Raw genomic sequence first — 12,579 nt, forward strand, 5'->3', positions numbered from 1 at the left:
CAGTATGTGTGTTGCTGCATGAGCACTGAACTGTGAGTTTCTGCACGGCCCATGAGCCTCTCTGTCTACAGGGGTGCTGTGTCTTTGCATGTCTCTCCACATGGGGTCCCTCAGTTCCAGAACCAGACAGAACAACAGCCATAGTTCCCAGTGGCTTTTCAGATGTTTCCGTGCAGCAGTCCCTCTCCCAAGAATGCTTTGTACTTTAGCCTTGAAACAGATCACAAAGTCTCTGAAGAGCTTTGCATCGTGGTGCAAGAAGAAATGTTGCGTGACTGAGCTGTCGCTGACCTGGACATGATCTTGAATACTAATGCTAATACCAAAACTGATAATATGTATTATGTTAATCCAAGTTTTGTGTAAAGACAGATTCACTATCAGTGCCTTCTGAACTCCATATTGCAGCTGTTATTCATCTCTCACAAGTGTGCAATTTTGTGCTGATGTTTGTATTAATTTCTTGTTCTGTGAATATTTCATCTCACAGTTTCTAAGTTCCAATGAGGCTGGTGCCATAGGGTCTTGCAAAAGCATAATCCACAGTTGTTAATGTTAGCTTCAGGGAGGTCATGAAGTATATCCGTCATTCAGTGAAGGATATCAATAATGCAACTGCTTGAAGTGCATTGTTCGTGCGATTCAGTGGCATTTAGGTTTACATTAGAGGTTTATGCTGCATTTACCAATTTGCATCCTTAAAAAGACTAATTATGTAGAATCCATAAGCAATACAAGCTTATTTCAACAGTGTTCATCTTGAAGTGGAACCCATCACTGTGTTTTGCCAATTTTCAGCCAAAACCAAAACAGTGAATCGATTCGCGTTCGTTCAGACCGTTCACTCACTGAAACATCTGAAGTTGTTGTTGAAGCCTGGACGAAGTGAATATTTACCTACAATCAGTTCAAACAAAAGGCCACTTTTAAGAGGTAACTTTGAGAACTTATGCTACTGTTGTGTGATGTGAACACACAAAATTGGTTTAGTGTCTGCCCGCCGCCCTGTTTTTCAGTTGTTTTCCTTTGTAAATTTGCTATAGATGGATGTCTTGACCATTACATTGCTTTTCTGTGGTTTTTAACGTTTTAAACATAAACATTATAACCTTACAACTTTGATCGTTTGGTCTGAGGACTGTCTCAAGTCGTATAGAAGTGTGTGAAAGTTACCAAAAAACATTATTCATAATTCCTGAATTCATACATTTTCTAATTAACAGCAATTATTATTGGCCGTGGTTTAGATTCTGAGTGCAAAGATGTTATTTTATCTTTTATCAGGCACAACTTTGAAACCACCTGCCTATATTGTGTAGGTTCCCTTTGTGCTGCCAAAACAGCTCTGATACGTGGAGGCATGGACTCCACACGAGCTCTGAACATGTCCTGTGGTCTCTGGCACCAAGACATTTGGCAGCAGATCCTTTAAGTCCTGTACGGGCCTCGGACATGGATTGGATTTGTTTGTCCAGCACTTCCTATAGATGCTGAATCAGATTGAAATCAGCAGAATTTGATGACCAAAGAAACACCTTAAACTCTTTGTTCCTCAAATCATTCCCGAACATTTTTCAAAACACTGCCTTCGCCAGCCTACCTTCTTCCTCATTCTTCCACTTTTTCATTTAAAGAACACACATGCACCCAGCCATCCACCTGATCGACCAGGTAACCTTCTTCTATTCCTCCATTGTCCATTTCTGACATTCACATACCCATTGTAGCACATGCCACTGGGATATGCAGCCCCATAAGCAGCAACCTGCCATGCACTGTGTGTTCTGACACCTGAAGCAATTTGAGCTACAGTAGCTCTTCTCTGTGATCAGACCAGACCAGACAGGGTAGCCAAATTAGCCTGCAATGCATCTGGTTGCCATGACAAACTAACAGGACCATGCCATTGAGTGACAGTGTGCCTCATCCAACTTTATCTAAATCCTGTCATTTACTGTCCAGTCATAATAAGCTAATATGTTTGTAAAGTCTTTTTGTAATTGCATTGCTCTCTAAAATTTCTAATGAAAATGGTTTTATGTCTCACTCTCTCCCAGAGACCACACAGTAGCTGGTTTCCCGTGGTACTCGCGCCTCACGTAGTACTCAGGAGGGAAGTACTCTCGTGTGCCTGAGGGGAAAAGATTTTGCCTGATGGGTAAGCTTGAAACACTACAGCATGTTTTCTAATATGTGAAACATGCTAAAAATATATGATGTAATTTAATAAAAAATAAAAATAAAAATAAAAATGTTCCCAAACTACAGGTTTTAAGCAAGGCAAGGCAAGGCAAGGCAAGGCAAGTTTATTTATATAGCACATTTCGTACACAATGGTAATTCAAAGTGCTTTAACTTAAAAGAGAAGGTAAAATATCATGAACATGAAGAGACCTAACAAAAATAAACGAAGCAATTTTGAAAAACTCGAGGGTTTTAAAAACATTGGAAATGATTTAAAAATTGACGTATTTAAAAATGAATTCTAAAAAGAAATAAAATGATTTTACATAGAATATAGTGAATATGTAAATACACGTGCAATCCCCATTCGGACATCGCACATGTGCTCCATTCAACAAATGCACAGCTCAGTTGAGTTTTGAGTCTAGTGATAAACCGTGACTAATGTTTTAGCACATCCGATCTCTTCTGGAAGCTGATTCCAACTGCGGCGCCTCAAGTAACTAAAAGCGACTCCCCCTTGTTTTGGGTGACCCTTGGTATTTCTAACTGACCATCGATCCTAATGATCTGAGTGGTCTGTTAGGTTTATATTCAGCTGAACCATATCTGCAATATAGCTTGGGGCCTAGGTCATTGAGTGATGAACCAACGATTAACAGTACTTTAAAATCAATCCTAAATGTAACTGGAAGCCAGTGGTAAGGACCTGAGGAATGGGGTGTGATAGAAAGTATAGCCAGACTCTCTAGTCAGAATCCTAAGCATAATACATACCATAGAAACTTTTATAGCCAGACTCTTTGAGGAGATCCCCGCACCCACGATTGATGTATTTCATGTTCTTTGGCTTTCTGGCAGGTTCATCAGCAGGTTGGGGGCAGCAAGCATTACCTATTTAAAATGTTGATGTATTTCATGTTCTTTGGCTTTCTGGCAATTTTCACTGCGACCTGTACAACAAAACGTAACACTGATTACAGTTACATTTACAACATGACGAGTACACTAAATGCACTAATTAAGACAAAACATTGCAGTTAAATATTGTAAGAAAATGATGATACTTCAAGGCCATCCTCTAAGCGTTTCCCTTCATAGACGGAGCCGAATCCTCCCTCACCAAGCTTTCTAACGATTTCATACCGACTCAGAATGTCATCTATGTGATCAGAATGTGATCTGCAACATATTGTAATTAATGACATTTCAACCTAAGGAACAGAAAATGTCACCTAATTAATTAAATTGTGGATACTCATGTCTTGCTGACAATTATATTGACTTTTTGATGTACCGAGTCCTAGTAAACAGAAAACATTTAGCCTACACATTGTCAAATGTTCATTTGGTAATATTGCCTTCAGCGTGTCTCTCATGTATCTATGCCTGGTCTGAGCTGCTGCTCTATTTAATGGATTTGAGAGAGAGCAGCTTCTGAAAACTCTCTGTCCTCCTCCTCCTCTTTCTCACTGGCATCTCATTTTCTTCAGCAGCACTAACAGACAGACGGATGGTTCTCAGTCGCTGGATGCTGGGGATGTACTCTGATGGAAATCGTACACCTGAGCGCTAGAACTCTGTTTTCTTTTCACTTAATTAGAGCACCACAATTAAATGGTTGTATATTGCCAAGTATTAAAGGGTTCATATGATGCAATACGCCCCACATGTCTACGTCACTGTGTGGGAAGATTTGCATAACGGTGCCCAAATGTTCACGCAAAGAAAGAAACGTATGTTTGATTCTCGCTGTAGTATTGTTGTTATTGCCACCGCCATGTCGTGGAGACGCTGTCTGTTTCTTTGTGAAAGTGAAACTACTTTGTTTGGCCTCCCAGAAGAGGGCACAACTAGAAATCAGTGGTTAAGTTGTACTTACAACACTGTTCCAGAACAGTTCAAACCAAATATTCGAGTGTGTGCAGCGCATTTTACAGAGGACTGTTTCCTGATCCTGGGAGAGAACAAGGCCGACTGTGCACAAAGGCTGTTTCTATAAACTGAGGCAATTCCAACTTTGCAAGAACAGTGTTGTTTTCTGGTTTTTTTGATGTCACAAAACGGTCCATTAGAATATAATTAAAATAATTCCCGACTATGGAAATTTGAATGGTTGGGGGGTGGGGGGCGAGGTTGTGGTTAGAATGCTTGGTTGAGTGCATCAGACAAGACCACAAAGAAGAAAAAGAAGAAGAAGAAGTGCTGCTGTAGTGTCAAGTTTTCGCCATGTTTTTTTCACCCCCGTGCCTTTTGAATTTCCTTGCAGCAGATATCTTCTACCTCGCAGGGCATTTTAACGCAGTTATTACACATGCACCTGAATAATAATTATGTATGTAAATATGTATTACAGTTATGAAAACGTTTTTATAAATTGCTGACAGTAAAGTACTGGACAATTATGTAATCTGCAGTATTTACACTTGATTTATGAGACTATGGTATAAATAAATTCAACTGTATAACAGTTTCACTGTAATTCATGTTATAATGTTAGAGTTAAAGAACAATAAAAATAATTCATATTAAATATACATATACATATAAATTATACATATAGTAAATTACATATTAAATTCAGTTATTTTTAAGCGGTTGTTGGCATCGTATCTACTAACCCGATTCCAAAAAAGTTGGGACACTGAACAAATTATGAGTAAAAAAGGAATGAAATAATTTACAATCTCATAACAACTTATATTTTTATTCACAATAGAATTAGATAACCATATCAAAATGTTGAAAGTGAGACATTTTTAATGTCATGCCAAATCATTGGCCTCATTTTGGATTTCATGAGAGCTACACATTCCAAAAAAAGGTTGGGACAGGTAGCAATAAGAGCCGGAAAAGTTTAACTGTACATATAAGGAACAGCTGGAGGACCAATTTGCAACTTATTAGGTCAACTGGCAACATGATTGGGTATAAAAAGAGCCTCTCAGAGTGGCAGGGTCTTCTCAGAAGTCCAAGATGGGCAGAGCATCACCAATTCCCCCAATGCTACGGTGAAAAATAGTGGAGCCAATATCAGAAAGGAGTTTCTCAGAGAAAATTGCAAAGTAGTTTGAAGTTCTCATCATCTACAGTGCATACTTGTCATCCAAAAGATTCAGAGGAATCTGGAACAATCTCTGGTGTGTAAAGGTCAAGGCCTGAAAACCTACTGGATGGCCCCGTGGATCTTTGGGCCCTTAGACTGCACGCATCACATAACAGGAATGCTACCTGTAAATGGAAATCACAACATGGGCACAGCAGGAATACTTCCAGAAAAACATTGTCGGTGAACACAAAGGGGAGAAAGAAAACCACCGTGCCATTCGCCCGTTGCCGGCTAAAACTCTATAGGTCAAAATAAAGAAGCCATATCTAAACATGATCCAGAAGCGCAGGAATTTTTTTATTTAAAATGGACTGTGGCAAAGTGGAAAACTGTTCTGTGGTCAGATGAATCAAAATGTGAAGTTTTTTTATGGAAAAACTGGACGCCATGTCCATCCGGACTAAGAGGACAAGGGACAACCCAAAGTTGTTATCAGCCGCTCAGTTCAGAAGCCTGTATCTCTGATGGTATGGGGTTGCATGAGTGCGTGTGGCATGGGCAGCTGACACATCTGGAAAGGTCACCATCAATGCTGAAAGGTATATCCAGTTCTAGAACAACATATGCTCCCTATCCAGACGTCGTCTCTTTCAGGGAGAGACTTGCAGACAATGCCAGACCACATACTGCATCAATTACAACATCATGGCTGTGTAGAAGAAGGATATCCGGGTACTGAAATGGCCAAGCCTGCAGTCCAGATCTTTCACCCATAGAAAACATTTGGCGCATCATAAAGAGGAAGATGCGACAAAGAAGACCTAAGACAGTTGAGCAACTAGGAGCCTGTATTAGACAAGAATGGGACAACATTCCTATCCTAAACTTGAGCAACTTGTCCTCCTCAGTCCCAGACGTTTTGCAGACTGTTTATAAAAAGAAGAGGGGATGCCACACCAGTGGTAAAACATGGCCTTGTCCCAACTTTTTTGAGATGTGTTGATGCCATGAAATTTAAAATCAACTTATTTTTCCCTTAAAATGATACATTTTTTTCAGTTTAACCATTTGATATGTCATATATGTTGTATTCTGAATAAAATATTGAAATTTGTAACTTCCACAATCATGCATTCCGATTTTATTCACAATTTGTACAGTGTCCCAACTTTTTTGGAATCGGGTTTGTAAAACGTGATTTAGTCAAAAAACAAACAAACAAAAAAAAAAACAATAATGTTAACACTCTAATATGTCTTGAAACTCCATGAATGCAAAGGTTCTTCGCAATCCTCTTGCTCAATATTCTCTAGGTCTGAATCCGGCTCAAATTGATATAATAATATTGACGCCATCCCTATCTATACCATAGCAGATGGAACGTGCTGCTTTGGCAAGGGCCGGGGCAGTACTGAAACACCATCTAAGCTGTTCACCAATCACAATGCACTGGGACAGCTAACAAATCACACCACATTTAGTTTTTATCAGAAGGTGGCCTTCATAAACCCCGGAACTAATCGAAACAGTTTGTGCCAGGCTGGGGAGAAAGGTATGAAACACTAAGCATGAGAGCATGTCCTAGTACTAGAGCTGTAGACAAGTCCAGCTTTGTCCACTACAACACCCCCAAAACAAAATCAAGACTTTGTAAAAGAGCATAATAGGACCCCTTTAAATGGATAGTTCACCCAAACATTTTAATTATCATTTACTCAAACCTAAATGACTGGCTTTCTTTTGTGAACATATAAGATTGTATTTTAAAGACTGTTGGTAACAAAGCTGTTTTGGTTACCAGTAACTTTCAATGCATAAACAAAGAGAGAGAGAGAGAGAGAGAGAGAGAAAGAGAGAGAAAACTGAGATGTCTCTAATATGATCTTCTTCTATGTTCTGTGTTTAATGTTAGACCGTTGTAGCCTAAACGTTTATGTGTAATACATTTTATGTTAAATCAAATCAAATATTTTTTTTCTAAAGCTACAATTTTTAAATTTATAAATAAAAACATCATCAACTAACACAAAAATAGCTTTAAATAATCCTTTGTGGGTATTTTCAAAGCAAGATGTAATTTGCGATTTATTCAATTTATTAATAGACACATCATGTACTTAATTAGATTAAAAGAATTAATAGACTGAAAGCCCTAATATATATAGTAGTCAACATTTGAAGTGGATCAGAACCTAAAACCAACATGTGTTCTTGTCTTAGGACAACGTTAATGTAAATTTTTTGATCCACTTCAAATGTTGATTATTTATATATATATATATATGTTGTGTGTGGTATATGTATATATATATAATGTATATTATATAATATATATATATATATATATATATGTACCTATATATATATATATGTATATATATGTATATATATTGTACCATGTATATCTATATGTAAGATATTGTATATATATATGTACCATATGTATAATATATGTACATATATGTATATATATATGATACATATGTATATGTATATATATATGTACATATATGTACGCACTATATATATATATATTATATATATATATACAGTACAGACCAAAGTTTGGAAACATTACTATTTTTAAATGTTTTTTTGAAAGCAAGTTTCTTCTGCTCATCAAGACCTGCATCTTATTTGATCAAAAATACAGAAAAAAATTTAATATTGTGATATATTATTAAATTTAAAATAATTGTTTTTAAATTTATTATACTTTAAATTATCATTTATTTCTGTGATGCAAAGCTGAATTTTTAGAAATTCATTCTAATATGATGATCATATCCAAAGTTGTAAACAGTTCTGGTGCTTAATATTTTTTCAGAAATGTGATACTTTTTTTAGGATACTTTGCTGATAAAAAGTAAAAAAAAAAAAAAAAAAAAAAGAAAGTATGTTTTTAAAAATATTAATATTTTGTAATAACAATATACACTACTGTTCAGTAATTTGGGGTCAGTAATTTTTTTTCTTTATTTTTTTTAAATAAATCAATACTTTTATTTGACAGCAAGGATGAGTTAAATTGATAAACAGTGATAGTAAAGAAAAGATATATATAGAAGATATATTATTAGAATTAAATGGATGTTACATGTGACACTGAAGGTGGAGTAATGATGCTGAAAATTCAGCTTTGCATCACAGGAATAAATTATTTTTTTAAAAGTATATTAAAATAGAAAACTATTATTTGTTTAAGTTTGTCATAATGATTTCACAATATTAATTGTTTTTTCTGTATTTGTGCAGAGATGTAAAATAATGCAGGCTTGAGGATCAGAAGAAACTTCTTTCCAAAACATTAAAAATAGTAATGTTTCCAAAACTTTTGGTCTGTACTGTATATATAATATTATATATAATATATATATATATATATATATATATATATATACTATATATATATATATATATATATATATAATATATGGTGTGTGTGTTGTGTGTGTGTGTGTGTGCCCCCCATCTGCTGAGATAGAAGATGTCTGAAAAATGACATCTGCTGATTTGGTTCTATCAATTTTCTCTCTGTCTTTCTCTAGTTTTAGCAAGAGATGGTCCTCCACTGCCTCCTCCTGGAAGATGTGCTCCATTCACACACACACACACACACACACACACACACACACACACACACACACACACACACACACACACACACACACACACACACAGACACATTTGCACATGCCATACATTTTTGCCTGCAAACGCGCAAATAAATATAACTGGATGACATCCTTATTAGGACAACAAATAAGTAAGCAAAGTCATATTTACAGAAGGAAACTTGGAGTTCAGTTGTGAAGTTGGTGGTGTTTTTGTAGGACACAGAAGGAAAAGTATCAGTGTACAATTTCAAACATAAAAAATAAATCACTTTTAAATGTAGAAATTACATTTTTAAATGTATTTATTTATTTATTACAATCACAAAGCTCCATGTATTGATGCTTAGGTCACTTCCTCGAAACTGTTCACAGAACAGCAGTCTATGGGTTAAACTGCGGATCATTTATCACTGCTTTGATGCAAAATGTATTCAATGACTGCATCTTTTAAATTACATAAATCCAACAGGCAATTTGCCCTTTTGTACTATTTTCAAAACGGTTAAACTTAGATTCATTGTACAAACCTGAATAAAGACAGCAGTTTGCTAAATCTGCAGTAATACCAAACTGAAATATGTTCGAAGTCTAAAAATGAAATACTAGCAAAACAATAAGATGTAGCCTAGTTGAAGTAGTCTTTCAGTAGTATTATTATCTGTACAGAAAAGGACACCTTAGTAATATTTTTGTAAAGTAAACATGACCATTCAACATACAGTACACTGCAGTGAATTAACAGCAGAGAGTTTCATCTGTGTTTTGTAAGGAAATTTAACAAAAGAAAGAATTATAATGCCACCTGTTATTAGTGTTTTTTTCTTCTTAGGTCAGTCATTGTTTTATAAGTGACAGAGTACTAGTGTTATGGAAGAACGAGTTGATTTGAGACCCGCATGAAGTGTTTTGTTAGTTTCAGTACATTCTGAATGCGCAGTTAACAGCTGAGCCAAGCTGGGAATCGGTTGAGTTTTGATATAGTGATCTAACTATTGAGAAACGTGTCCTAAAGTGATTGTAAAAATCTGCAATAGACATTTAAAGCTGTTTGTTTTAATAATATTTTAAAATGTAGCTAAATAAAACAACGACACGGTAAATTACTAAATAATTTAGCTGCAAAATTTAGCTGTAATTTTTTTTTCCAGGTCCATGTATAGCTTTTCTTTAGTTTTTTCAGGCTATTAAAAAGTTTCCTAGCAACCGCAGACGCTGAGGCGGAAATTTCTCTCCAGCTCTCCAGCGATAAAAGTGCAACTGTTGAAATGGACGTGTTATCTGAAGCGAAGTCTAAACCGCTTTCCTCGCTGTCAGTATTCAGCTTTATACCCCCCAGAAGGACAGAACCCAAAGAAATGCGATATTTCAACTGCAGCCCCAAGGTAAGAGGCATTGCTCAGTCCTCCTGCAGACACTATACGTTTATCACTTAAACTCATGTATGCAAATCAAAATGCCATTTTAAACTTCATTTAAAGTGAAAATAACTTATGCATGCCTTAAAATGGGTTGAATGTAACTGTACACCCTTACCTCGTTTGCTATACACGGATGACTATGAATATGCAAATTAATCCCCGCCTCCATTCAATTACGTCAGCGGATCTCATTCGATTAATAAACACTTCACAAAGACCAGTTTAAGATTAACTCAGCCATACGTGTTTGAACCAGAAACTGATTTCTAGTAAGTAGAGAAAGAGTGAATTTCACATGTTTGCGACTACAAGTAAAAAAAAAAAAAAAATATATATATACATATTCATCAAGTATGTCTAAACATCCTTTAGGTACACTGTAGATCAAAATACTTTCTGATATCATTGGACCAAGTACATTTTGGTACACATTTTCAAAATAACATTTTCTAAATTCAAATGTATCCGTTTGTCTCATACTATAGGCCCCAGAGAGGTCTCTGTATGACTGCTTACATCAGAGCACTGAGGACTATGATAACAAACTCCACCGTGATGACAGAAAACACGCCAAATCACGGGGCCTGGACATCTTCAGTGAGGTGTGCCTTTTCCCAAAATTCCACAGGGATCCATCCATGTCAGCTCGGCAGTCCATGCATTGTGTGTTGTTCTTTTTTAACAATGCTCTCTAGAGGAACTAGATCCCAATACATTTAATCTCAACCTCCCATTTTAGGAATCATCTAGACCAGCACCTGTTCTGTCCTCTTCTGTGTATGGCCGATTTTCACCGCTGCAGTACGACTCGGGGAGGAGCTTTGCTCGTGTTGCTCGCGTTCGTTCTGATTTCTACAGTAAGAATGGGATCACCTGGACCGTGGAGGAAGGGTATGGATCTGTGGCACCCGTCTAAATGTGTCTCTTACATCTGTCACATCTGTCACTGAACATTACAGTCAATGTCAAAACAGCAGATTGTTACTAACATCTATACAATATAATGTGTATTAATCACATGAATGTTTTTATGTTACAGGGTGAATAAAAAATAATCTGTCAACATGCTCTTGTCCGCAGTCATGCCTACAAAACAGACTAAAAATAAGAAATGATGTGCTTCGATATTAATTTATTAATATTATAAAATAATTAATATTAATTAGTCCTTTAAATGATTAATCATGATTAGTAACACCCAAAATAAAAATAAAAAATTGTTTACTTAATATGTGTGTATACTGTGTATATCTATTATGTGCATGTATATATTTAAGAAAGAAATTATATTTATATATGTATATATTTAAATGAAAAAAATGTACTTCATTGATAATGCTTTAATTATATATATTATATATTAATTATATATATTATGCTAATTATATATATATTAGCATTATCAATGAAGTACATTTTTCCTGACTTGTTTCTATTAATTTTTTTTTTTTTATGTTGTTTTGAGACTTTTTATATGAAGCCTATTTAAAATTCATAGACGGAGACTTTGACATTTATATATACATTTTAATGGATAACAAAATGATAGCATCAAAACATGGCCACCTTTGTTAATTGTCTTTATTTTACAAAATCTTAGCTGCTTTAAATTATGGATTGAGCAACACACAATTACAAGTATGGGTTACACAGAGCCTCTGAGCCATCCATTACTTATAAAGCAATGCAGATAATCTAGTATATGTGGTGCAAACAGAACGCTGTAGAGCTCCACTAAAATAGGCCAATGTTATATTGAACTGTACATGTTTTAATCAGGTCAATGACTGACTGGTGTGTGACAGAGGCTCAAGGCATTACATTCCCTTGTGATAAGGATCGTGTCATCTCAGTGTGAACGAAGAAGGTTTTGAGATCCCCTTTGCCCTTCACGTTGATGATCCCTCGACAGGAACACATGTAGCCCAACGTCTGCAAGATCCAACTCGTCTCCTCGGTGACCTGTCAGAGGAAGCACACTACATGTGATCCACTGACAAACCCATAAATAATTCAGCAGGCATGCAAAGTAAGTAGGTCAGAACAAGGATCGACCTGTATTTTCCCAAGCACCCCTGTGGTTTCCATCCTACTGGCTACATTCACAGTGTTCCCCCAGATATCGTACTGCGGTTTCTGTGCTCCGATTACTCCTGCAATTACTGGGCCATGGTTTATTCCTGGCAAGAGAAAAGCCGGAAACATTTGACATCCTGAATGCGTGATAAAGTCTGTACCACAAGGCTATTATGAGACTCTCTGCCAATTAGGAAAGGCAAACAAAATGTTACCGGGGTGTAAAAGTGCTGAT

The 12,579-nt window shown here is 36.1% G+C and overlaps 2 protein-coding genes across 2 annotated transcripts in view; one reads left to right on the top strand and one right to left on the bottom strand.

The window, feature by feature from the left end:
* The first annotated feature begins 10,035 nt into the window (after positions 1-10,035).
* Positions 10,036-11,458, top strand: cb19h5orf49 (chromosome B19 C5orf49 homolog). The gene is made up of 3 exons (XM_019080797.2): positions 10,036-10,232; positions 10,754-10,870; positions 11,008-11,458. The coding sequence occupies exons 1-3, from the start codon at positions 10,116-10,118 to the stop codon at positions 11,182-11,184; spliced, it is 411 nt and encodes a 136-aa protein (XP_018936342.1). The 5' UTR covers positions 10,036-10,115; the 3' UTR covers positions 11,185-11,458.
* Positions 11,459-11,831: 373 nt separating this feature from the next.
* The window catches only part of adcy2b (adenylate cyclase 2b (brain)), a 62,229-nt gene continuing 61,481 nt past the window's right edge, over positions 11,832-12,579 (bottom strand). Inside the window, 2 exon segments of the mRNA XM_042744868.1 lie at positions 11,832-12,230; positions 12,324-12,448. Coding sequence (XP_042600802.1) covers positions 12,078-12,230; positions 12,324-12,448 — 278 coding nt within the window. The 3' untranslated portion in view covers positions 11,832-12,077.

The sequence above is a fragment of the Cyprinus carpio genome, chromosome B19 (assembly GCF_018340385.1).
Source record: "Cyprinus carpio isolate SPL01 chromosome B19, ASM1834038v1, whole genome shotgun sequence".
Lineage (NCBI taxonomy): Eukaryota > Metazoa > Chordata > Actinopteri > Cypriniformes > Cyprinidae > Cyprinus > Cyprinus carpio.

Excerpts from the sequence above, each read along its gene's own strand:
- cb19h5orf49 (XM_019080797.2), top strand. The coding sequence starts at position 10,116 with ATGGACGTGTTATCTGAAGCGAAGTCTAAACCGCTTTCCTCGCTGTCA. Across the intron at positions 10,233-10,753 it reads ATTTCAACTGCAGCCCCAAG|GCCCCAGAGAGGTCTCTGTA; the intron begins GTAAGAGGCATT and ends CTCATACTATAG. Across the intron at positions 10,871-11,007 it reads GCCTGGACATCTTCAGTGAG|GAATCATCTAGACCAGCACC; the intron begins GTGTGCCTTTTC and ends CTCCCATTTTAG.